Consider the following 26,507-nt stretch of genomic DNA (forward strand, 5'->3'; position numbering starts at 1 on the left):
TAAAGTCCTTATCCACTGGGGCATCCTTTATTTACCATACATTGTGCTTTGAAATCCTCCTTTTGAAAGGTGCTAAAATAGAACATAATGTTATTAAAACAATGGATAATGCTAAGCACTGAAAGCACTTAGTGTTTGTTATGCATTATGAAAAAACCCTACTAGGCTAGTACAAACCTCACCCTTAAAACTGCACTGGGGAAGGCCCTAGAGAACACTCTCAAGGGGACACTCCTGGACTGGACTAGCCCTTCTACCTCCAACTTCTGTGTTTGTGCTATTCAAAAACCAAAACAAGCAACCCTTGACTGGGCAGCTCTGGCTGTTCCCGCAGCTGAAGAAGCTGCCACTGCTGCATGAGACTGACACCAATGTCTGCTGCTGCTGAATGGATCAGGGAGGGAAAGGGGGGGAGTGGAGAGGAGGAGGTAGGTATCATGTGATTCGCTTTCCTGCTCCTTTAAAGCAGCCACATGCAGCCGAGAGCCGGCCACAATCACAGCTCTCAGCAGAGGGGGAGCCAGATCCGGGCGTGCCTGGGCAATCTGTGCTGAGTCTGTCTTCTTTCCATCCCTGCAGCACTTTCAGAGCCTTAAGTTTTGCAGCGAGAGAGAAGGGGTGGGGGCGCGTGGAAATCTTTTAAAAAATGGCTGGGGCAATTATAGAAAACATGAGCACTAAAAAGCTGTGCATTGTTGGAGGGATCTTACTGATTTTCCAAGTCATCGCCTTTCTAGTGGGAGGTCTGATTGGTAAGTGTTCAAGGTGCAAACTTTCTCCTTCGCTCTGTCTTGTTGTTTAGCTACTTGTTACTGTATCACTGCCTTGCTTCTATGATCTAATTAGTCCTGCTATTGTAGTTAAGAAAACATAGCTCCACGGGTCTCTTTGTGCACATTTCACTCTAGTGGCTACAAGAAAAGAAGGGGCAGGGAAAAGTTTTTTTGGCCTAGTTTCAGTGTCTGCTCAAAGAACGAGGAAGGGGGAGAAAATCTTAAGCATGGCGACTGATCGTGCATGGAAGTGTTGGGTTACAAAGTTTTGTTTTGTTTTTTTTTCCCCTTACCTTCAACCCTTTTCTCTCTTTGACCCGCCTGCAGGAGGAAATCTAATCTCCTTCAATCAGCCAAAAAAAAAAAAAATCAATGAGAGCTGCTCTAGCAGAAGAAAAGAACGTTTTTGTCTCTAATATGCGGTGTTTTGTATTTGGATCACTGTTTACTTTATTCTCCAGCAATCGCATGTTTTTGGTTGTATTTCAGCCTGTGTGGGGCTTTGGGGGAGGCGTTCCTAACATAATGGGGGTGGTGATGTGAGCTTTCAGCAAAGCTGGAGTGAGTAGGAGACTTTTGGGTGGGCATGGCAGTAAGTTCTGCTCCAGGCTTTGTGCTTTAAAGGGTTTTCCTCACCCATCCCCTTCCCCTAGCTCAGAAAGGGGGAGGGGGGAGCCTCCTCTGATCCTGCTTCAAGATGCTTGAGACTTGGGGGGGGGGGGTGTTTTTCTGCCTTTTTTTTGTTGTTTGTTGTTGCTTTTGGGCTTGGAAACACTCCCTTCCCCGAATGTGTATTAGCCTGCCGGTAAGAGATGCTGTCTTGGCCAGTGCTTCCTCACATTCAAATCCCTAGAACCAGGGAGGCTGCTGTGATGGGGCTCCACAGAAGTCCCATAAACTGGATCTTTTTCTTGCTCCCTTTGTTAATGAAGTGCCTGTGACTGCAGCCTCCCAGAGCTTAGCCACTTCCCAAAATTCCCTTTCTGGTGGTAGGCAGCTGGTCCATACTTTTCAGCAGCACCAAGCTTTCCCGCACCCGTGCAAACTCTTCTAGGTAAAACTTTAGAGCCACAGAATTTTTTTTCTTGTTGTTTTTTTTTTGTTTTTTTTTTTTTGCCTTGAAGGGGACAAAGTTCACTTTGTTCACTGCAAAATCTTTATGGAAGTGCTGACATAACTTGTAATGCTCTTTCCCTCTCTTCCCCCGCCCCCCATAGTCTCATTCAGTGCCGATTGTCTAGCTTATTCTGTCTGTGGTGGCTGTGATTTTGTTGGGGGGTGGGGTGCGGGGGGAGGGGGAGAATTGCTGAGGGAGATCCCAGAGTTTGGACAGTCCTGGAGACATGAATTGTGCATTGGAATAGTGCCAGAAAGCAGTTTTGTGGGTGGTTTTACTATCTCAGGTGTCAGTTCCTTGCACAGCCACTACAGCATCCAGACAAATATTATCTCTGTGTCTTGATAAATGGAGGAGGTGGTAGCAGGAGCAGCATCTCCTAGGAAAGACTTTGCCCCAAACTAGGTGAACTATAGAATCCCCTAAAATCTTTCCTCTTTTGTCCCTTTCTATTAGGTGGAAACTATCCCACAAACTAGACAAGTATTTGTCCACCACATCTCTGTGTACGGTTACTTAGCTATCTGATGTGAGTGATGGCACTGGCTAAGATTATCTAACAGACACAATTTGCTCATGAGTGGTTTGCTGTTGGATTTTTGACCAGCCATAATTAAAATCTGTACATCTTTTACTTTAGGAATAAAGCAGGGCTATTACCATACCTGACCTTTACCACTCTGTCTGATTTGCTTTTATAGCCTGTGAACCAGTGATCTAGCTGCACCCCTAAGAGCAGATCCATTGTGTCATGGTATGCAAGAACACCTTGAGGATTCTCAAATGCAAGTGTCCTACAAATGTAACCTGCAGCACCCTGTGAGGATTTTTACAGCTTGTGTAGAAGTGAGGCATAGACCCTTACTAATCTAGGCAAGGTCAATCACACAGGATGTCTGTGGCAGATCTGGGTATTTCAGTCCTGTGTAGTCGAATCATAAAAGGGTAACGTTACAGAGAAAGGGCTAAAGATCCAGACTTGCATACCCCTTAAAAGTTCTGCTCTGCTTTAAGCATGTTATTGGGCTAGATGCCTCAATCATTCTGTGAAATTCTATGGCCTGTGTCATGCAAGAAGGTCTGACTTTTGATGCTCCTAATGGTCCTTTTTTTTGTGTGTGTGTCTTAAAAATACATTAATCCATTAACATCCTTATTCCCAATTTTCATTTGAAAATAGGGTGACTGGACAGCAGTATTCCTCATTTTAGTTTAGAACAGGTGTGAAAAACACAAGAATGCTCATTTAGAGCCAAAATGACTTGGATTCTACAAGTTCAGTTTTCACTTTTGTATCTACCATGCCACTTCCAAGTTGTGGACACAGCTACTTTGTTGAAAAAGAAATCCTGCTGAAATGAGATGGCAAAGTGGTGATGTTCATTGTGCAATGCCCTTTAGGATTTTTGTGTGCCACCTTTGACCTTCTCATAACTGAGGATGCAATTTGTCAGGGACTGCTCTAAAAACAAAGCTACACCAGTTAAAACTACCTCAGTGCCACATAATATCTTTAGTTAAACCAGTGAATCTTCTGTGTGGGGATGGGGGGGAAGCCCAAGGTATTTATCGTTAGTGAGCTTTTAATCCTTTTATCAAGGAAGCTGCAAATATAAGTGAAGTTGGACCACCCCCAACAATTTCTTCCCTTTGTGGGGTTTACAACCTTTAACTCTTTACATGTATCCAAAGGGTTCTCTTTCCTCCCCATCCAGTTTAGTCATTGTCTGGATAGCTTGCTGGTGAACTCAGTTTCTAATACTCGATCAACAATTGCAAGTATAAGCAAATACTGTATGTGCAAATTTTTTTGAAAGTAAATGTGTATATGTAAACTGGGTGTGGTCCTCCAGATCTGGCATGTTGATGTGCTCATGGTGCAAAGTTTACACTGGACCACCTGCACTAAAATGTTACTTCAGTATTCAGCAAGAAATCATCTGAGCTCTTCCTCCCCCAACAGTGGCCCAGTGGTCCGTGGAACATCAGTGATCCACACAAACCACCTACTTAGTTCATACAATGGAAATTCTCTGAGTGGCGCTTGGGGAAAAGTGGGTCCATGGCAGGATTTTTGTTTTACAAAGTGGCCTGAGACTTAAAAAGATGAACAACGGCCATAGATTAGTCAATAAACTCTTCATGGTTTTGACAGGAATGGTAACTTCACACATCAGAACCTTGGTCTTTTACATGAAATTACTACAATACAGGTAGGGATGGGAGCTGAAGATGCAAATGATGACTTTGGTCTGCTTTGATTAAGACTAGCATAAAAAGAAAATCCTTGATTTATTTTTAGTCTATCCAGGTCTAGATACATATACAACTGGAGCACAGCTACAAAGCTAAAACACCTCTCACTTATCAGGAAATTAGGTCATGTTTCAGAACAATGGCTAAGTGACGTTCTATGTTAGCAGATTACTCTGATTTAGCAACTGCAACAAAACTGCATGTTGTGAACCTCTGGATCCTGCCAGTGCTGGCTGTGTATATAGTTTTGGACACTAACTGGTATCAATACCTAAAATGTAATAAGGCTGAAGACATGCTGTTTACTGATAAAAGCTCTGCTTCCTATTCACATGGAATTGTATGTCTGACTGAAGTAAGGAGTAAGCTTTGTAGTAATAGTTCATTGATCTATGTGTAGTTCACTCTCCTAAATATTGTACACATGTAATTGTAACTGAAATTGTGGGACATGAAGAGAAGACTGTCCTGTAAATCAGGAGACCGCTGTTTACACAGCAAAAGTGAAGGGTGGGCGTGCAAGTGTTATGGCCTAGTCAGTGGCCTAGCCAGTGTTAACAAACAGGGACATTTTGTGAAGCCAGTCAACCACTAAGGTCAGCAGCAGTGATTTGAGTATGAGAAACTAGGGTTGTCAGAACTTGATTTCATTGGTGCCAGGAAGCCCTCATAATCTTTAAGGCTGGAAGGGGCCATCATGATCGGCTAGTCCAACCTCCTGCACATCACAGGCCATAGAACCTTACTCATCCACTCCTGTAATAGACTCCTAACCTCTGGCTGAGTTACTGAAATTTGTGGTTTAAAGACTTCAAGTTACAGAGAATCCACCATTTACACTAGTTTAAACCTGCAAGTGATCCATGCCCCATACTGCAGAGGATGGTGAACACCTCCGCCTCCCGGGTCTAAGCCCTGCCTGCTGACACTGTGCTTACTCTGTTGGCACAGGGGGTGTTCAGGATTTGGGAGCAGTGTGGCCAGGGTGATCTGTCCCCATAACTGCCACCAAGCCATGGAAGTCTTGAGTTGCACTAATTAGCAGCTGGGGCCAAACTGGCTCTAGGCAGCTCCAGGGTCAGTATAAGCCACAACTTCCTCTTCCATCTTTTGCTCCGGTTTCTGCACAAGCATAAATCTGACCATACGCATCTTCCAAGGCAGTGAGCATTGAACTCCAGCATTGGTCTAATTGGGAATGTTCTTTCTTCACAGAAGCTTTGCTTCTCTCTTTCTCCCCCCACCCTCCTTTCAGGTATGGTGTTATCCAGCAAAATGTGGATATGCCCCCTCCCCCAGCAGCTCAAACAACCATTGGGTTTGAGTAGTTATTAAAATTGGTCTTCTGAGACTTCTGGTCTTCTACTGAAGGGCCAGTTCAGGATTGAGGAGTCTCAAAAAAAAAAAATCAAATTAAAAAATAAAACCCAGAAAAATAACCTGTTGCTAATCTCAAGCAATCTTCACCATAGTCAATATGGAGAATTGGTGACAGTTTTTCTCACACACACACACACACACACACACACACCTGGGGTGGATGGGAAATTATATATGCAGTAAACTTCTTTTTAAAAAAAAAAAAAAAAAACGGAAAACTCATAATTTTTCTATTTCTTGGAGTCTGAGTGAATATTTTACAATAAATTGTATTTATTTGTGGTCTTAGATAGAACATTAGTTGTGTCCTTAAAGAATTCCATTTGCACTGCTGGTGCTGTGGCAGCATATTATGCAGGGGGGCTTAGACCATACCTGTGCATTACAATATGATTGTGATAATCTTGTGTAGATATGTAATCTTAGACTCGGTACTCCTGCTTAACTGAGACTGGATTGCTCTATTTTAAATATTTGGAGTAGGGATAGCCTCCCATTGTCCTGGCTCCCCCGTGGCTTAGCATCTGCTGTAATTCCATATCTATATGTCAGTATGATTTGACCTGTGCTTCAGTGTTTTTTTGTTTTTGTTCCCCCTCCTCCCCCAGTCCTGTAGAAGACCATGTGAAGACCAATATATGGCTGCAATGAAGAGCATAGGACGTGCAAGAGTTATTCGGAAGTTGTCCTAAGATCTAGGCTTCCCCATAGTTATTAATTTATTAATTCATGTGAAGACTACAAACTGTCTTGTCACTAGGATTTTTGTTAACTTGAGTTAAGAACTCTTCTTCCTTGTAGTTAAAAAGGAGGCCAAAGAGTGGGAGTATTGCTGAGGCTTGAAAGCATGCCTTACAGCCTTTGGTTTTGCAGGTAACTATTTTTATACAAGAGAAATTGAGGTTTTCATTCTAGTGTATAAAGTTGCTGGGAGGAGAGATTTCAGAGTAACAGCCGTGTTAGTCTGTATTCGCAAAAAGAAAAGGAGTACTTGTGGCACCTTAGAGACTAACCAATTTATTTGAGCATAAGCTTATGAAGTGAGCTGTAGCTCACGAAAGCTTATGCTCAAATAAATTGGTTTAGTCTCTAAGGTGCTACAAGTACTCCTTTTCTTTCTGGGAGGAGAGAGACTCATTTTAAAAATACCGAGCATCACTGCTTGGTTGTACTTGGTCAAGGCTGAGCAAACTCTGAAAAGTCCATGTGCTCCAATCAAAACAATTACTTGCAGGTCTTAACCAGTTAGATAATGAGCCATTTAGATAAATGGTTGAGCAGTTATCAACAATTCCAGTTCATTATCTAAGTATCTGCTTCTGTTACTTACCCCTGAGTTTTCTAGGGTTTTGTTTTCTTTTGCTCTGATTTGATTAAATTTTTAGGACTGAACATTGCTCCTGAGAGAACACCATGCTTGTTTGCGTGGGTACATGGGAAGACCCCCCAAAGTAAAATGGTTGTGAATTCCAGCACAAAACATTTTTATATTCCAGATTTTCTTTTATTGTGTGACACTCCAAAACTATGGACAAGTTGTGCTGAATAGGTCCCTGCTGTACTGTGGACACGAATACTGATACTCTCTTGTGTATTGAAAGATTCCTTCAGCCTGAAATCTTGGCAGGGATTCTGGGAGCTGATGGAAAAAACAGAAATGAAAGGTCATGTCTATTTAGTGTAGGTCTACTCAATTCTTCTTTTAAGAGCTGTTACTGTAGCTGAATGGGCAAACGTGCCAGAAGTTGACAATTCCCAGACACAAACTTCTGTCCTTCGAGGCTCGAGGAGAGGCAGTAAACTCCAGAAGATAATATTTTAGATCCTCTTGTAACTACATATCTTTCAAGATACAATTAACCTGAAAGGTCTGGGTGACAGAAATTCTGTGCTTCATAGTTTATGTAAAGTAAAACAACTGCACGGTTTTCCCTCTTAATTGCATCTGGTTTTAAGTATAACAAACTTTATTTCTAAATTTTATCTGAAGATTTAGCAAGTGATGTTGTGTTTGTTCTTGCTCTCTCTCTCCCCTTTCCCAGACTAAACAGGAAGTCTTTCCCTGGCAAATAGCATTTGTCCTCTTGCAGTTAAATTACAAGTCTCTCCTGTTAACTCAGGAATGCCTCTGAAGAGGGAAAGGCGTGCGCGGATGCATTCCAGTGTTTCCTTAGCACTAGTTCAGGCATGTGTAAAATACTCATACAGCCAACCACATGTCTGGGAGAATCTAAGCTGTTGATTTCAAAAGTGCATAATTAATGTCAGTATCCATGTATTGGAGGAGAGAAGCAGCAAGGAAATGTTAGGTGGATCACCACTGCAGTTACAGATCTCCATTTTCAGGGATTTACTAGCTTGACTGGGTCTAGCAGGAAACACTTGTTTGATTTGACCTGAAAACTGATAAATGAGAGCTTGGATGAAGATTCAACTTGCTTTGTAATTGGAAATTTTAATTCTAGTATTTTTAAGTTGGGTGCATGTTTGTCCACCTATAGAACTCAAATTGCTTGTTGTTGTCTGTAAAATGACGACAATCTGGTGTACTTAAATGCAGTGTCTGAACACACACTGCTTAAATTTCATTGTGAATCCACATTCCAATTCATGAAATGCTTCCTGCACAGGTGATTCTTTTCCAGGTGCTTTAAAAGCTAAACCCTGTTTCCACAGATGTGAAAAGTTTCATATTTTGGTTTTGTTAATTTAGTTTATATGAGGAGCACAGTAAGAATTCAGTACCTTGTGAAACCATGGAAATGGAGCAGTGAGGTACATGCCTGCTCCCTCTTCAATGCACCACCAGATGTAAGTACACCCAGGCTCTTCTTGTGCTGCCACTCTACCATATTGCTTGCTCTGGGGTTTGGGACTGGCAGCAATATCCTTTCCCAAAGATCTTGGCCCTTCTGTATTTCCTGTGAAAGGCCCTCTGAAACGCCTTCTGTCAGAAACCGTACAAAAGGCTCCTAAGCCACTGGTCTATATCCTTTGTTTGGTTTGCAAACACATTGGGAGTAGTTGCTGTTACTGATCTGTGAGCAGTAACTTAGGATACCCCAAAAAACCTCTAAACACTTACTTCTCTGAAGGAGAACATGCTGTGCAGAATGGCTGATTGTCTAGACAACTTCTCCCTCTTACCATCTATGGCTGCAGTTGTACATCTGAGTTCTTGCATAACTGCATCTAGTCCCCACGTGGCAATGTTCCAGGGCAATGATAGTGTGGAGCTGTTTTCCCTCTGCTCATGCCACTCTTTTCTTTTCTTTTCTCTTTTCTTTTCTCTTTTCTTTTCTTTTTTCTTTTCTTTTCTTTTCTTTTCTTTTCTTTTCTTTCCTGTTTGCATGGACTCCCTTCCACACCAGTAACAGGAGTGTACGCCCCTAATTTATTCCCCCCCACTCCTGATCACTTTTTACAAATTTTTGAATGATATATTCTTGTTACTTTTCTTGGGACAGTGCATATCTGGTCCTGTTTGGAACTGAACCATACCAATTAGTCATATAATGTATAAAGCCAACAATAAGTGTGTTCTCTACATCCAATGGACAGTGTCTTAATGATGAACCTATCATAGGTTGTGATGGTTCTGAGAGAGAATCTTGTAAGCAGATCTCGTGTTGCAGTTAGATGGTCCATGCTGGGAGACTGATGTATCTTACTATATTGATGTTCAACTAGTAGAGTCATTAGGGCACGGATCAATCTTGTATCTTGTCAAGTGTCTCTTGGGTACTGGCAAGAGATGAAGAAATATCTAGCAGAAAGCTCCAACTTAGGTTTACAATGGAAACAAAAAGAAAAGGAGGACTTGTGGCACCTTAGACTAACATTTATTTGAGCATAAGCTTTCGTGAGCTACAGCTAACTTCATCGGATGCATTTAGTGGAAAATACAGCGGGGAGATTTATGTACATAGAGAACATGAAACAATGGGTGTTACAGTGTGTTATACACACTGTAACGAGAGTGATCACTTAAGGTGAGCTATTACCAGCAGGAGAGCCCAGGGTGGGGGAACCTTTTGTAGTGATAATCAAGGTGGGCCATTTCCAGCAGTTGACAAGAACATCTGAGGAACAGTGGGGGGAAATAAACCTGGGGAAATAGTTTTACTTTGTGTAATGACCCATCCACTGCCAGTCTTTATTCAAGCCTAAGTTAATTGTATCCAGTTTACAAATTAATTCCAATTCAGCACTCTCTTGTTGAAGTCTGTTTTTTTTAAGTTTTTGTTGTTGAATTGCCACTTTTAGGTTTGTAATCGAGTGACCAAAGAGATTGAAGTGTTCTCCAACTGGTTTTTGAATGTTATAATTCTTGACGTCTGATTTGTGTCCATTGATACATGATGACATATATCACATTAGTAGCTGTGCAGGTGAACGAGCCTCTGATAGTGTGGCTGATGTGATTAGGCCCTATGATGGTGTCCCCTGAATAGATATGTGGACACAGTTGGCAACCGGCTTTGTTGCAAGGATAGGTTCCTGGGTCAGCGGTTCTGTTGTGTGGTTGCTGGTGAGTATTTGCTTCAGGTTGGGGGGCTGTCTGTAGGCAAGGACTGGCCTGTCTCCCAAGATTTGTGAGTGATGGGTCATCCTTCAGGATAGGTTGTAGATCCTTGATAATGTGTTGGAGAGGTTTTAGTTGGGGGCTGAAGGTGACAGCTAGTGGCGTTCTGTTATTTTCTTTGTTGGGCCTGTCCTGTAGTAGGTAACTTCTGGGTACTCTTCTGGCTCTGTCAATCTGTTTCTTCACTTCAGCAGGTGGATATTGTAGTTGTAAGAACACTTGATAGAGATCTTGTAGGTGTTTGTCTCTGTCTGAGGGGTTGGAGCAAATGCAGTTGTATCGTAGAGTTTGGCTGTAAACAATGGATCGTGTGGTGTTTCCTGGATGGAAGATGGAGGCATGTAGGGAAGTATAGCGGTCAGTAGGTTTCCTCTATAGGGTGGTGTTTATGTGGCCATCGCTTATTAGCACCGTAGTGTCCAGGAAATGGACCGCTTGTGTGGATTGGTCCAGGCTGAGGTTGATGGTTGGATGGAAATTGTTGAAATCATGGTGGAATTCCTCAAGGCCTTCTTTTCCATGGGTCCAGATGATGTCATCAATGTAGTGCATGTAGAGTAGGGGCATTAGAACAACGCTTCCTCAGCTCTTGTCCCCTAAGTCAGACATAAAAACGTTGGCATACTGTAGGGCCATGCAAGTACCCATGGCAGTGCCGCTGATTTGAAGGTATCGGTTGTCCCCAAATGTGAAATAATTATGGGTGAGGACAAAGTTCAGCCACCAGGGTTGCCGTGACATTATCGGGGATACCATTCCTGACTGCTTGTAGTCCATCTTTGTGTGGAATGTTGGTATAGAGGGCTTCTACATCCATAGTGGCTAGGATGGTGTTTTCAGGAAGATCACCGATGGATTGTAGCTTCCTCAAGAAGTCAGTGGTGTCTCGAAGATAGCTGGTAGCGTAGGGCCTGAGGAGGGAGTCTGCATAGCCAGACAATCCTGCTCTCAGGGTGCCTGAGATGATGGGGCATCCAGGATTTCCAGGCTTATGGATCTTGGGTAGCAGAATATCCCTGGTCGGGGTTCCAGGTTACAGACTAACACGGCTGCTACTCTGAAACCTGTCATTATGGAAAACAAGTTACAGTTGTAATTACAGAGTTACCGTTGCTGCACAGAGTTGCTATCAAAACCTGGCTATGACACTCACGTCTCCAGCACAGGAGTGTACCTTTTTCTGCATAGCCTTAACTTCTGGGGCCATATAGTTGTACCGGTCTTGGATGGTTAAAGCATGAAAACAGATCAAACTTAATTAACAATTCTGATCTTTGAGCTAGAGTGGAATGAATCTATTCACTTAACTTTGTGGCTCTAATAGGAGTGAAAAGTGGCAAAAATGTACTCCTCTAATTACAATTAGAGGCACTGTTGTCCAATGGATGTGGCACTGGTTTTGGAGTCAGGGCATCTGGGCTCTGTTACTTGATGTACCACTGATTTGCTATGCAGTCTTGGGCAAGACGGCTCATCAGGGCCTCTTCCATTTCCCTTCCCACCCCACTCTTTATTTTCTTTTAGACTGTAGTCCCTTCAGAATAGGGATGATATTTCCTTTTTTTTTTTTTTTAAATAAACTGTCCCCAGCACAAAGAAGCCCCAAGATCTGTTGTGGGAGGAGGAGAGGAGTCTCTAGGCCCTACCATAATGCAAAAATAAATAATACTTTTTATATATACAGGGAATGGGGATCTCTTGTACAATAACTTCTGTCCAAAGAAGTGCTGCTGTTGGTGATTAGAAGGGGATTTTCACTTAGTCTTGGGAAATTGTACCTGTACTGAAAAATCACCCCAGGAGTCTGATCAATATAATATACGTTTATGCCAGTAGCAACGCCTTGGCTATCTGAGGTTATGATTTTTTACCTCACGTTGATATTGCTGTGAATAACTTAAAAATCCACCACCAACAAACTTTTTTCAGAATAGTGAAAGCTAGCTTGGACCTGATAAATTAGCTTGTTTATTCCAATCCTGCTGCTGGTTAGTGTAATGAAGCAGAAGTCCATTGTACATGCTCAGTGGGTAGTGGTGGCTCTGCACAGAAGGGGGTAATTGAGTAGAAAAGCAGAATGCTCTTGGTGCATGGGAGAAGTTAATGCCACATGAGGTCACGAGGCTTCAAGCTTTAATCAATGTAGACACAATGCAATTGAGATTTTTCTAAAGGGCTTGTTTATAGTGTGAGATCAAGGGTTAGTAGTTAATTTGAAATGCTGTAGGTGCTTCAGAAAAGAAAGTACAGAATATACATCTCACAAATATCATTCCAAGTAGAATGGGATAGATGTGACCGTTCTAAATTTTGGGCTGAACCCCCCTGTATAAGAAATGTTTCAAAACAAGGGCCCCTTAGATTATCTCTCCTCTAAACTACAGTTAATCTATATACTGCTATAGATGTACCTAGTACTGCAAAATGCAATTCATCTTTTTGTCCAAAAGAACTTGACATACTTAAACTAAACAGTGCCCTGAATATAGCAGAGCACTGGACAAACAGGGTGGGAGTGCGGTCTCTTGGAACACTTCATGGGACAGGTGGGTATTCAGGGAGCGTGTGGCTGTCTGCTTCTTGTTGGAGAAGAAACAGGGTGCTTGGTGAATGTCAGTGGGGAAGATTGTTTGATTTATTTATCAGTAGTTAATTCTCTGCACTTGCTACAGCAGAGAAGTTATTGTGACAGCCACCATCTTAGGGCTTGTCTACACTGGCCATTTACAGTGCTGCAACTTTCTTGATCGGGGTGTGAAAAAAACACCCCCCTGAGCACAGCAAGTTTCAGCACTGTAAAGCACCAGTGTAAACCATGCACCAGCACTGGTAGCTATGTCGGTAGCTACTCTGTATGAGTGTGTGTTTTTTGTTTTTTGAGTGCTAGGAGAGCTCTCCCCCTCCGCTGCAACCACACAAGCCATGTTAACGTGCTGCTGCCACAGCGTTTTAGCATTGCCCGTGTAGACTAGCCCCCTTAGCTAACACCAGGATTTGAACCCAGGACCTTCAGAGCTGAATTGAGGACTCTGAGGCCTTGCCTACACTAAAGGGAAAAGTCGATCTAAGCTACACAGTTTGGGTTACATGAATGGCATAACTCAAATCAACATAACTTAGATCTATTTACTACAGGGTCCATACTATGCAATGTCAACGGGAGACTCTCTTCTGTTGACTCCCCTTACTCTTCTCGATCAGGTGGAGTTCGGGAGTCAACGGGAGAGCGATTGGCAGTTGATTTTAGCAGGTCTTCATTAGACCCGCTAAATTGACTGTTAATGCATCTTGCCACAGTGTTGATTCTCCGGTAGGTGTAGGCAAGCCCTAATACTGATCTGCTTTGTGGAGACTTTGTAGTAGTAATGATTTCAAGGAGGAGACTTTTCAAGTTCAAAGGGAGGCATAACAAATTGTTTTTAAAGTGGAACAAAGATAATGAAAGGGCCATTTAAATTTTACTCTCAAATAATTTTCAGAAAATGTGGTTTGTGCCTTATTTTACTTTATGATGTATAAAGCCCTAAGAAGCATGTTTTCTGGGGTGTCCTAATTTTCTGCTTGTCGTTTTTTTTTTTTTTAACATTTTAGAAATAAAGTGAGTGTTAAATATAGCCTTTCCTGGTCTTGGAGAACTGGCTGAGGCTCTTGGAGGAGGTACATTGTTCCCTCAATTCTTAATTGGAGAGTTGGAGGTGAGGAAGCTTTTTGCTGAAGCTTCATCTTCTCCACAATTCATCAGTCATTTTTGTTAACACCTTATTTCACTTCAGTCGAAGTTTGAAAGTGGTGATGGCTTTGTGCCCAGGCTACAGCTGATCAGATGTTTTCCAGTGGGACTTTTTTTCATTGGAAAATGCAGATTCATCTAAATTGAAGTGTTCCATGCAAATATGTCAATTTTGATGAATTTCCGGTGGGAAAACTGCAGGCTCACCAGGCTGTCATGGAGCTGGGACTCTCAGGGCTGCCAGGCGCTTCAGCTCCTGAGTCAGCTGGCTCCCTGGACTACTAGAATCCCACCAGTCTGGAAACCATGCCCCAGAGCTCCTATCTCCACGTCGGCCAGTGAGGTAGAATTTTAGTTTTGAAATTTTCTAAATAGAACATTAAGTATTTGTTTTTGTTCTCCTGGAATTTCCCTTCTGTGGGCAACTTAGAAATTTCTACTTTGTTTTGAAATTGAATTGTTTGTTTGGGAATTTCCCATGGAGGAGAACCCTTCTGTGACACACTTAAATTGATTTGCAACTGGCTTATGTTAACTTGGGCCCAAATTTGGTTTACAAGCCACACAGGGATTTGCATCCTTTTAGCCAAATATTTTAAAATCAATTTAGTTAAACTGGTGCAAGTTGAGTTTTCAAAACCACTCGAAAAATCCTTTCTCTTCTCCACTCCTTAATTTTCGCATCCTTGAGATGTCCTCTAATTCAAGTCTGTCTAGCTTGGACAAGACCTGAATATTGAGTGTATATCTTAAAACAAATCCAAAACCAACAATTAACTTCAGGCTCATGCTATATATTTATTTTCCTGCTTTATGTTGTAAAATGAACTCATGAGGAGTTCAACATATTCCTTCACTGCCTTCAGGCCTTCTATATAATGTATAAAGAAACAAAAAAGAGCCCAAGCCTGGTTTCTGGCCCATTCCCTTTTCACTTGAAGGTCCTCCTTAGGAGAAGAGTGCAGGTAACAGAATGAAAGGATGAGAGCACAGATGTAGACTGGGCAGGCTTATACATAGCCTTAAAGGTGAAGGCAAGAACTATGGTGCAGAAGGTAGACTAATCCAGTGGCCCCTCATGACTGGAACAGCTTTAATTTCTTCTTTGAGTAGTGTCCTGTGCATGCTCGACTGCAGGAAGTGTATTCTTTGTATTCTTGATTGGAGATTTATTTATTTTATTTTTTTGTCAGCAGTGTCCATGGTCTGCAACTGCACCCTAGATATTCTCATTCCCTTGTATTGAGGGGTGGGGATGCTGCCACTCCAGTTCCTTCTCAACCATCTGTGGTTTGAGTGGGGGTGTCACTGTGTCTGTTAGCTAGCCATGTGGCTTGCTACCTGTCTCACATTTTCTTTTTTTTATTTTTATTTTTACTAATTTTGTTTTCTGTTTAGCACAGTTTGTAGTTTTTAGGGGAGGAGGTTTAGTTGAGGGGAGGGATATCCTCCTCCTCTTCATTCATATGCCTGATAAGGGCCTTTGTTTGTTTTTTCTTGGGCCTCAACCCACAGCCTTGAGTAACAGGTTATGCCCAAGACCCATGGGTTTAAACCCTGTTATAGGTCTTATTCCCACAGTGCTGGATGATCAAGGTGCCTCCACTGCTTGGGAGAGACTTTTATCCCCTCCAAGTGTAAGATCTGTTTAGGATTTAAAAGCAGATCTAAAAAACGGAGGAAGAACAGGTTAAACTCCTGTTAATGGAACATTCCCTAAAACCCATGGTGTCAGTCACCCTCTTTACATCTGATTCAGTTGCCCAGAGACCTCTTGTGACTGTCGCTGCTGCAACAGTAAGCAAAGACCCTGTGGTTCCTCCAGACCAGGGGACAGCAACCTTTCATAGAAGAGCAGTCATTTTGGTTTGTTTGGGTTTCTTTGTCTTTGACCAAAATATTTCGAGAGCCACATCAGCTAAGCTACTTGTAGAGTTAGAATTGATCAACTAATTGAACATATTAAAGTTATTACTACTCACCAGTACTTTTAATGACAGGTTTCAGAGTAACAGCTGTGTTAGTCTGTATTCGCAAAAAGAAAAGGAGGACTTGTGGAACCTTAGAGACTAACCAATTTATTTGAGCATGAGCTTTCGTGAGCTACAGCTCACTTCATCGGATGCATACCGTGGAAACTGCAGCAGACATTATATACACACAGACCATGAAACAATGTCTTCTGCAGTTTCCATGGTATGCATCCAATGAAGTGAGCTGTAGCTCACGAAAGCTCATGCTCAAATAAATTGGTTAGTCTCTAAGGTGCCACAAGTACTCCTTTTCTTTTTACTGTGGAAAGTGTAGAAGATCTCTTTTTATACACACACAGCATGAAAAAGTACCAGCAGGAGACCTATCCAACTATAATCTCAGCCCAGCAGAAGCAGCTGTTCTATCTCTGGGCCTTTCCTTCTGCCCCTCCACCCCCACGAACATGATACAGTTCTGTGGTGACCTAGAATCCTATTTTCGACGTCTCCGACTCAAGGAATATTTCCAAAATACCTCTGAACAACATACTAAACCACAGAGACCTTCCTACCAACACTACAGAAAGAGGGATTCTAGGTGGACTCCTCCTGAAGGTCGAAACAGCAGACTGGACTTCTACATAGAGTGCTTCCGCCGACATGCACGGGCTGAAATTGTGGAAAAGCAGCATCACTTGCCCCATAACCTCAGCCGTGCATAACACAATGCCATCCACAGCCTCAGAAACAACTCTGACATCATAATCAAAAAGGCTGACAAAGGAGGTGCTGTTGTCATCATGAATAGGTCGGAATATGAACAAGAGGCTGCTCGGCAGCTCTCCAACACGAGTTTCTACAAGCCATTACCCTATGATCCCACTGAGAGTTACCAAAAGCAACTACAGCATTTGCTCAAGAAACTTCCTGAAACAGCACAAGATCAAATCCGCACAGACACACCCCTGGAACCCCGACTTGGGATATTCTATCTACTACCCAAGATCCATAAACCTGGAAATCCTGGGCGCCCCATCATCTCAGGCATTGGCACCCTGACAGCAGGATTGTCTGGCTATGTAGACTCCCTCCTCAGGCCCTACGCTACCAGCACTCCCAACTACCTTCGAGACACCACTGACTTCCTAAGGAAACTTCAATCCATCGGTGATCTTCCTGATAACACCATCCTGGCCACTATGGATGTAGAAGCCCTCTACACCAACATTCCACACAAAGATGGACTACAAGCCGTCAGGAACACTATTCCCAATAATGTCACGGCTAACCTGGTGGCTGAACTTTGACTTTGTGCTTACCCATAGCTATTTCACATTTGGGGACAATGTATACCTTCAGATCAGCGGCACTGCTATGGGTACCCGCATGGCCCCACAGTATGCCAACATTTTTATGGCTGACTTAGAACAACGCTTCCTCAGCTCTCGTCCCCTAAAGCCCCTACTCTACTTGCGCTATATTGATGACATCTTCATCATCTGGACCCATGGAACAGAAGCCCTTGAGGAATTCCACCATGATTTCAACAATTTCCATCCCACCACCAACCTCAGCCTGGTCCAGTCCACACAAGAGATCCACTTCCTGGACACTACAGTGCTAATAAACAATGGTCACATAAACACCACCCTATACCAGAAACCTACTGACCGCTATTCCTACCTGCATGCCTCCAGCTTTCACCCTGACCACACCACACGATCCATCGTCTACAGCCAAGCTCTGCGATACAACCGCATTTGCTCCAATCCCTCAGACAGAGACAAACACCTACAAGATCTCTGTCAAGCTTTCTTACAACTACAATACCCACCTGCTGAAGTAAAGAAACAGATCGATAGAGCCAGAAGAATTCCCAGAAGTTACCTACTACAGGACAGGCCTAACAAAGAAAATAACAGAACGCCACTAGCCGTCACCTTCAGCCCCCAACTAAAACCCCTCCAACGCATTATTAAGGATCTACAACCTATCCTGAAGGATGACCCAACACTCTCACAAATCTTGGGAGACAGGCCAGTCCTTGCCTACAGACAGCCCCGCAACCTGAAGCAAATACTCACCAACAACCACATACCACACAACAGAACCACTAACCCAGGAACTTATCCTTGCAACAAAGCCCGTTGCCAATTGTGCCCACATATCTATTCAGGGGACACCATCACAGGGCCCAATAACATCAGCCACACTATCAGAGGCTCGTATACCTGCACATCCACCAATGTGATATATGCCATCATGTGCCAGCAATGCCCCTCTGCCATGTACATTGGTCAAACTGGACAGTCTCTACGTAAAAGAATAAATGGACACAAATCGGATGTCAAGAATTATAACATTCATAAACCAGTCGGAGAACACTTCAATCTCTCTGGTCACGCAATCACAGACATGAAGGTCGCTATCTTAAAACAAAAAAACTTCAAATCCAGACTCCAGCGAGAAACTGCTGAATTGGAATTCATTTGCAAATTGGATACTATTAATTTAGGCTTAAATAAAGACTGGGAGTGGCTAAGTCATTATGCAAGGTAGCCTATTTCCTCTTGTTTTTTCCTACCCCCCCCCCAGATGTTCTGGTCTAACTTGGATTTAAACTTGGAGAGTGGTCAGTTTGGATGAGCTATTACCAGCAGGAGAGTGAGTTTGTGTGTGTATGGGGGTGGGGGGAGGATGTGAGAACCTGGATTTGTGCTGGAAATGGCCCACCTTAATTATGCACATTGTAGGGAGAATGGTCACTTTGGATGAGCTATTACCAGCAGGATAGTGAGTTTGTGTGTGTGGTTTTTGGGAGGGGGGGTGAGGGGGTGAGAGAACCTGGATTTGTGCAGGAAATGGCCCAACTTTATTATCATGCACATTGTGTAAAGAGTTGTCACTTTGGATGGGCTATCACCAGCAGGAGAGTGAATTTGTGTGGGTGGGTGGAGGGTGAGAAAACCTGGATTTGTGCTGGAAATGGCCCACCTGATGATCACTTTAGATAAGCTATTACCAGCAGGACAGTGGGGTGGGAGGAGGTATTGGTTCATATTCTCTGTGTATAAATAAAGCCTGCTGCAGTTTCCAGGCATGCATCCGATGAAGTGAGCTGTAGCTCACGAAAGCTCATGCTCAAATAAATTGGTTAGTCTCTAAGGTGCCACAAGTACTCCTTTTCTTTTTGCGAATACAGACTAACACGGCTGTTACTCTGAAACCTAAAAAAACTGAGCTGACAGTTTAGTATACTAACTATTGGAGGTCATTGGGACATTCCTTTTATTAAGGACCTGGCATCAAACACTCTGCAACAACCTACATAAGCTTTTGCAGCCTGGTGGGGTTGTTTCAGATCAAATACTGGCACAAGTGAACTTGAGATCTTGCAGTGGGGGCTTGTCTACATGGGGAAGTTAGTGTGAAATGACTAGGGTGGGAAGTTAGTGTGATATAGTTATGATTGTCCACATGGGGAGTTAAAATACACTCTTATTCTGCATTTAAGAGTGCCTCTTTGTGTTATAGGTTAATCTTTCCTAAACCACAAAAAGGCACTGGTAGGGCATGTCTGCAGTGTAATCAGCTGTTGTGACTGCATGTGCAGCATGTTCAGTATAAACATACTTGAGCTAGCTGTGGTCACACTGGATCAAAGCTACTTCCATTAACAATAGCAGTGGAGCTGCAGCTGTTTGGGTTAGTTGCATCCCCTTGGGACGTTGGGTACATACTCAAGCGGGTGCTTCACTGCTGCAGTTGTTAGTTGAACTAGCTTTGATCTGGTTAGATCAAAGCTAGCTCATATATCATGTGCTGCAATCACACTTCCCGATTGCAATGCAGACATACCTTCTCTGCAGAGTAAGATTGTTCACAGGTGGAGCTAGTGCACAATAGCTATTCTGAGCTGGCTGTTACGGGCTTTTTTCCCATGTAGACAAGCCCTAACAATATAAGAAAGTATTTTTGGCAGATAGACACGTGGTACTAGGTTTTTGGGTAAGGGTTGAATCTGGGTGCTCTGGAGGAGAGACTATTAGAGTCCCAAAAAACAGGAATGCAGCATTAGGATTTAAAAAAAAAAATGGCTGAGGTATGTACAAACTGGCAATAATAGCTAGCAATTTAAATAAAATAATGGCGATCTCACTATCAAGAATTCAGGGTTGTAGGTTTTTAAAAAGGTCCTGAGAACAGTGCAGCACTACCAGCTTCAGTCTTCTGGCTTCCTAGAACTCATGGATCTATGATAAATAATACTTAAGTTCTAGCTTACGTCTTTGGTTGCATCCGATGAAGTGAGCTGTAGCTCATGAAAGCTCGTGCTCAAATAAATTGGTTCGTCTCTAAGGTGCCACAAGTCCTCCTTTTCTTTTTGCGAATACAGACTAACACGGCTGCTACTCTGAAACCTGAAGTTACATGAATTACTTAAATTGAAATACCCCTAATCCTAATAAATGATGGCTTGTTTCATAGATATGACTTGAGTGGAAGACCCATGTATCATTAGCTACAGAATTACTTCTAATATTAAAAGTTGGAAAAATCGTGTAGGAAATTGAGGGTGGTACCACAGTGTATAGTGAGGAGTAATGCAATAACAGCAAAGGAAACTTAGCTGAAAATTCAAGAAAACCTCTTCATAAGGAGAGTTACTAGATTTAGCAAGAGGGAGAAATGTTGCCTGAGAGATCTGTTTTACCCTAACTAGATTATCGACTAAAAATATCAAAGGGTATAGTGCTTCCCTGGCAGGCTGTTGTGCAGGCTGCTGCATAGTCTGGCTAACGCCATGTAAACTGGAATATTCTTTCCCAAGGCTTTTGGGGTTTTTTTGTGAGTAAGGAATCTTTGCAGTTGCTTGTTGCAGAGGTAGAACAATCTGACCCCCTACTTAGTCCGACAGAGATGACCAGAGTTTGTCAGCAAATACCTTCCAGACAAACTTGTTACAATATGGATATGAACAAGCTTTGAACAGCGTTGTAGCCATGTTGGCTCCCGGATATCTGAGAGATCAGGTGGGTGAAGTAATGTCTCTTATTAGACCAAATTCTGTTGGTGAGAGGAACAAACTTTTGAGCTACACAGAGGTCTTCTTCAGGTCATCTGTAGCTTGAAAGCTTGTCTCTCTCATGAACGTAAGTCGGTCTGATTAAAATACTGTATTTCATACTATATTACCTCCTCCCCCTTGTCTCTTTGAACATAGTGTGAGAAATGGCAAATATTCATTGCTTGAATCAGGACTTCTTTGAAGAGCAATGAGCTGCAATAGACAGGCTACTGAGTTGCCTCTTGTGTTCATCTTCTATGCCTGCCCACCTGTGAGTGTTCTCTGGGTATCCAGGACTGTGAGTTAGTTACCTTGTTACCTCCTGCTTCTAGTGAGAGGGAGTCATCTTGTGGGTGTCAGCTCCTGAGCACTGCAGTTCTCGCCCTTTAGTCACTCAAGCTGTCTCCACTGGGCTATGCCAGCCCTTCCTTCACCTTGCAGGTTAACAATGGGTGAAGCCTAATCCCTGAATCCCTTTGATTGTTCCCCTGTGATGTCCAGCTCCTGATACTAGCCAATCCCAGATCCTTTGCACCCAAAGATGCAACATACTCCAGTTTACAAGTTTTTCCTGGAAATAACACTTCTGTAAACCACACGCCACTTGTGAGTAAAAACAAAGTAGGTTTATTTGAGAGAATAAAGATTTAACTAGAAATGAGAGAGTGATGGAAAAGCAAGTGGTTACCATACAATACAAAACCAAATCATAAACACACTTATCGATAGTTTCCTTTCCTATCTATTCAACTGAACTGGCGGAGGGGGCAGGATTAATTTAAAAAAAAATCCCCTTACTCTATTGCCAAGAAGGCTGGCTTCTCGGTAACCTTGATCCAAAATGTTCATGAGAGCTCACTTGCTCTTCCCAAGAGGTTTCCTCAGTGAATGGAGCCAGAGTGCCCTTTCCTGTACTCTGATACTGGAAAGTCTTTCTTTTTGTTTCTGTTCACAGCCAGGGTGAAGCTCTGTCTGCAGTAATGACCCCTTCTTAGCCCCTCTCCCCACCACAAATAGGTTTTGATTGATTGGTGATGTCTTTGGTGGTTTTCCATTAATAGTTCTGGGAGGGAGCAAGCTTGGTCAGTTGAGCCTTGCTTTACCTCACTGGCTGATTAGGGAGGAGTGAGAACTCCCTCCTGCCTGGATGGGCCATCCCTGAGGCCCATTACTACTTGGTGATTTAAGCTCTACTCCAGTCCATAAAGCAAACTTCCAATATAAATACATTGTTCCTTTAAATGTGACCTCTACATACCTCTTGTAATGATTTGAGTCTTGGTAAGTTACAAGCTTTCTGTAGACACCTCATGATATCCCTTAAGGATAAATGCCCTGCAAGATGTGTGTTTAGTAGTGTAATGAGTCTGTCAGGTCTGAGGTGAAAGCTATTGACAAAGAGCAGGGGGATCCTTTGCCAAGCAGTCTCTGTTACACCATCACAAAATGGGGGGGGTGGGGGGGGAAATCTGGATAAACCTTGGTGGTAAGGAGACTTGGAGGTGACCATTAGTTACTCCTAATGCATCACCAATATTGCATGCACACTCACGCCTTGGAGATTCAGCCTCACCACCCAAGAAATGAGTGCTATGAGTTGCTGTCTCGACTTGGCTAGAGGAAGGATTTTTCATCCAAAAATTCTACTGATACCGTTCAGGTCAACCAACGTTAGCAACAGTGGGAACTCTAGCATAGCTGGCTTTCTGGCTCCAGAAGCTGTTTTCAGCACTATGTTAATTAGATGGCTCGGAGCAAGTGTGTTCAGCACAATGTCTGCTTACACTTGCAGGTGCCAGTTTCCCAGTTGGGCTTCCAATGTGGCAAATTCTGGAGGTGTTTAGTGGTGGTAGTAGAGCAGTGGTCCTCAGACTGTGGGGCCCTGCCGTCTGGGGTGGGGGAATGTTACAAACTTTTCGGGGGGGGAGGGGAGGCCCAGTGGGGCCCAGGACAGCCCACACAGGGGTTAGGGAGGAAGTGCTGCCCAGCCCTGCTCTGCCTTCAGGCTACACTCTGGCCCCGCCCCATGTGCTCCTGGCTATGGCCCCAGCCCCGACTGTGGCCCCTGGCTCCTGGGGGGAGACCAAAAAAGTTTGGGGACCCCTGTGTTAAAGGTATTTTCTGTTAAACCTTGCCTACACCAATGGCTCTCAACTTTCCAGACTACTGTACCATTTTCAGGAGTCTGGTGTGTTTTTTTGGGGGGGGTCTTGTCTACCCTCAAAGTTACTCCTCACTAAAACTACTTGCTTAGGCCTGGTCTACACTACGAGTTTATGTTGAATTTAGCAGCGTTAAATCGAATTAACCCTGTACCCGTCCACACAATGAAGCCTTTTTATTTTTTTACATAAAGGGCTCTTAAAACCGATTTTTCTGTACTCTTCCCCCAACGAGGGGATTAGCGCTGAAATAGACATTGCCGTTTCAATTTAGGGTTAGTGTGGACACAATTCAAAGGTATTGGTCTCCAGGAGCTGTCCCATAGTGCACCATTGTGACTGCTCTGGATAGCACTCTTAACATGGATGCACTTGCCAGGTGTACAGGAAAAGCCCCGGGAACTTTTGAATCTCATTTCCTGTTTGGCCATGCAGAGCTCATCAGCACAGGGGTGACCATGTAGTCCCAGAATCGAAAAAGAGCTCCAGCATGGACCAAACGGGAGGTACTGGATCTGATCACTGTATGGGGAGAGGAATCTGTGCTATCAGAACTACATTCCAAAAGACGAAATGCCAAAACATTTCAAAAAATCTCTGAGGGCATGAGGGACAGAGGCTACAGCAGGGACACAACACAATGCCATGTGAAACTTAAGGAGCTCAGAAACCAAAGAATCAAACAGATGCTCTGGGACAGAGCCACAGACATACCACTTCTATGCTGAGCTGCATGCAATTCGGGGGGGGGGGGCTGCCACCACTACCCTATCCCTGTCCGTGGACTCCGATGATGGGGTACTCTCCGCCATGCCTGAGGATTTTGTGGATGGGGAGGAGGATGAGCTTGAGGAGAGCACACAGCACACCGTTCTCTCCAACAGCCAGGATCTTTTTATAACCCTGGCTGAAATACCCTCCCAACCCAATGAAGCTGGAGAAAGGACCTCTGGTGAGTGCACCTTTTTTTTTAAATATAATACATGATATAAAAGCAAGCGTTTTTTAATGATTAAGTAGCCCTGAGGTCTTGGGATGCATTCGTGGCCAGTACAGCTACTGGAAAAGTCTGTGTTAATGTGTCTGGGGATGGAGCGGAAATCCTCCAGGGACATCTCCAGGAGAGCTTCATGGAGGTACTCTAAAAGCCTTCCCAGAAGGTTTCTGGGGAGAGCAGCCTTATTCCATCCTCCATGGAAGAACACTTTACCACGCCATGCTAGTAGCAAGTAATCTGGTATCATTGCATGACAAAGCCTGGCAGCATATTGTCCTGGTGTTTGCTGGCATTCAAACAACATCTGTTCTTTATCACTCTGTTATCCTCAGGAGAGTGATATTGTTCATGGTAACCTGGTTGGTTGAAATAGGGGAATTTAATTAAGGGGACATTCAGAGGTTGCTGTTCCTACTGGGCTGTTTGCCTGCGGCTGAAAAGAAATCCTCCCTGCAGTTAGCCACGCAGTGGGTGGGGGGCATTGGCACTGAGCTGTTCGTGTTTGGCTAGCTGCCATGTGGTGGGGGGGAGGGGTAAAACAATCATCCCCAGAGAATTGGATTGCGGGGGGGGGAGGGGGCTGACGGGGGTTAGTTTGGCTTCTGCATGTTAACAGGAAAACTACGGCACTAAATGGCCAACTCAACGTGCTTTGCTTTGTATGGGAGAGGAGGACGCTGCTGTTATGAAGGTTTCAGAAGCCAAAGGACTATGACTTTCCATGGCCACCTGCAAGCCGAATTCTGTTGCCTGGCACTGAATGTGTGATCTCTAATATCAAAACCACAGGCACTCAATATAAGATGCAAAATGCAACCTTGTACCAATATCACATGTTCTATGTATTGTGAATAGTGTTGTTCACCGTGAAAGAGTATAGCTATTGTTCTGTAAAATGTATCTTCCCTCCCTTTTTTCCTCCAGCAGCTGCAAATGTTTCAAGCCTCCCTCCTCTGTCCCAAAGCCTATCTCAGATAAGGCGGCAAAAAAAAACACACGTGCGATGAGATGTTCTGAGCTCATGCAGTCGTCCAGCACTGACCAAGCTCAGCAGAACGTGTGGAGGGACACAATAGCAGAGTACAGGAAAGGGGCCGATGAATGTGAGGAGAAATGGCCGCAGGAAGATCAGAGGAGGCATGAGGCAACGCTGGGGCTACTGCAGGATCAAACGGACATGCTCCGCCATCTGATGGAGGTTCATGAATGGCAGCAGGATCACAGACTGCTGCTGCAGCCCCTATTTAACTGCCCTCCCTCCTTCCCAAGTTGCCCAAGAACGTGGGGGGGAGGCTCTGGGCACCCAACCACTCCACCCCAGTGGGCAGTCCAAGCAACAGAAGGCTGTCATTCAAGAAGTTTTAAAGTGGCCTTTTCCTTCCCTCCTCCCACACCCCACCTGGGCTACCTTGTGAGTTATCTCCCTATTTTTATAATCCATTAATAAAGAATACATGTTTTTTAGATGATAGTGACTTTATTTCCTTTGCAAGCAAGATGTGATCAAAGGGGGGAGGGCAGGTGGCTTACAGGGAATTTAGAGGCAACCAAGGGGGCGGGTTTTCATCAAGGAGAAACAAACAAGTGTCACACAGTACCCTGTCCAGTCATGAAACTGGTTTTCAAAGCTTCTCTGATGCGCACCGCGCCCTCCTGTGCTCTTCTAACCGCCCTGGTGTCTGGCTGCGCGTAACCACCAGCCAGGCAATTTGCCTCCGCCTCCCACCCCGCCATAAACATCTTTCCCCTTACTCACATAGAGATTGTGGAGCACACAGTAAGCAGCAATAACAATGGGAATATTGGTTTCGCTTAGGTCTGAGTGAGTCAGTAAACTGCACCAGCGACCCTTTAAACATCCAGATGCACACTCTACCACCATTCTGCACTTGCTCAGCCTATAGTTGAACAGCTCCTTACTACTGTCCAGGGTGTCTGTGTACAGCTTCATGAGCCAGGGCTTTAAGGGGTAGGCTGGGTCCCCAAGAATAACTATAGGCATTTTAACATCCCCAACAGTTATTTTCTAGTCTGGGAAGTAAATCCCTTTCTGCAGCCATTTAAACAGACCAGAGTTCCGATGACTCAAGCGTCATGAACCTTTCCTGGCCATCCCACGTTGATGTTGGTGAAATGTCCCTTGGGATCCACCAGTGCTTGCAGCACCATTGAAAAGTACCCCTTGCAGTTTATGTACTGGCTGCCCTGGTGGTCCTGTCCCAAGATAGGGATATGCATTCCATCTATAGCTCCACCACAGTTAGGGAATCCCATTGCAGCAAAGCCATCTAGTATGACCTGCACATTTCCCAGAGTCACTAGCTTTGATAGCAGCAGCTCAATGATTGTGTTTGGCTACGTGCATCACAGCAACCCCCACAGTAGATTTGCCCACTCTGAATTGATTACCAGCTGACTGGTAGCTGTCTGGTGTTGCAAGCTTCCACAGGGCTATTGCCACTCGCT

At 43.8% G+C, this 26,507-nt stretch overlaps 1 protein-coding gene across 2 annotated transcripts in view; it reads left to right on the forward strand.

The window, feature by feature from the left end:
* Nucleotides 1–472: 472 nt before the first annotated feature.
* WLS (Wnt ligand secretion mediator) overlaps nucleotides 473–26,507 on the forward strand; it is a 69,891-nt gene continuing 43,856 nt past the window's right edge. For both annotated transcript variants that reach the window (XM_084636319.1, XM_084636320.1), the window contains exon 1: nucleotides 473–752. In XM_084636319.1, coding sequence (XP_084492445.1) covers nucleotides 647–752 — 106 coding nt within the window. In that variant the 5' untranslated portion in view covers nucleotides 473–646. The remainder of the gene's footprint in view (nucleotides 753–26,507) is intronic.

Source organism: Lepidochelys olivacea, assembly GCF_965140295.1.
Source record: "Lepidochelys olivacea isolate rLepOli2 genome assembly, chromosome: 8".
In the NCBI taxonomy this organism is placed as follows: Eukaryota; Metazoa; Chordata; order Testudines; family Cheloniidae; genus Lepidochelys; species Lepidochelys olivacea.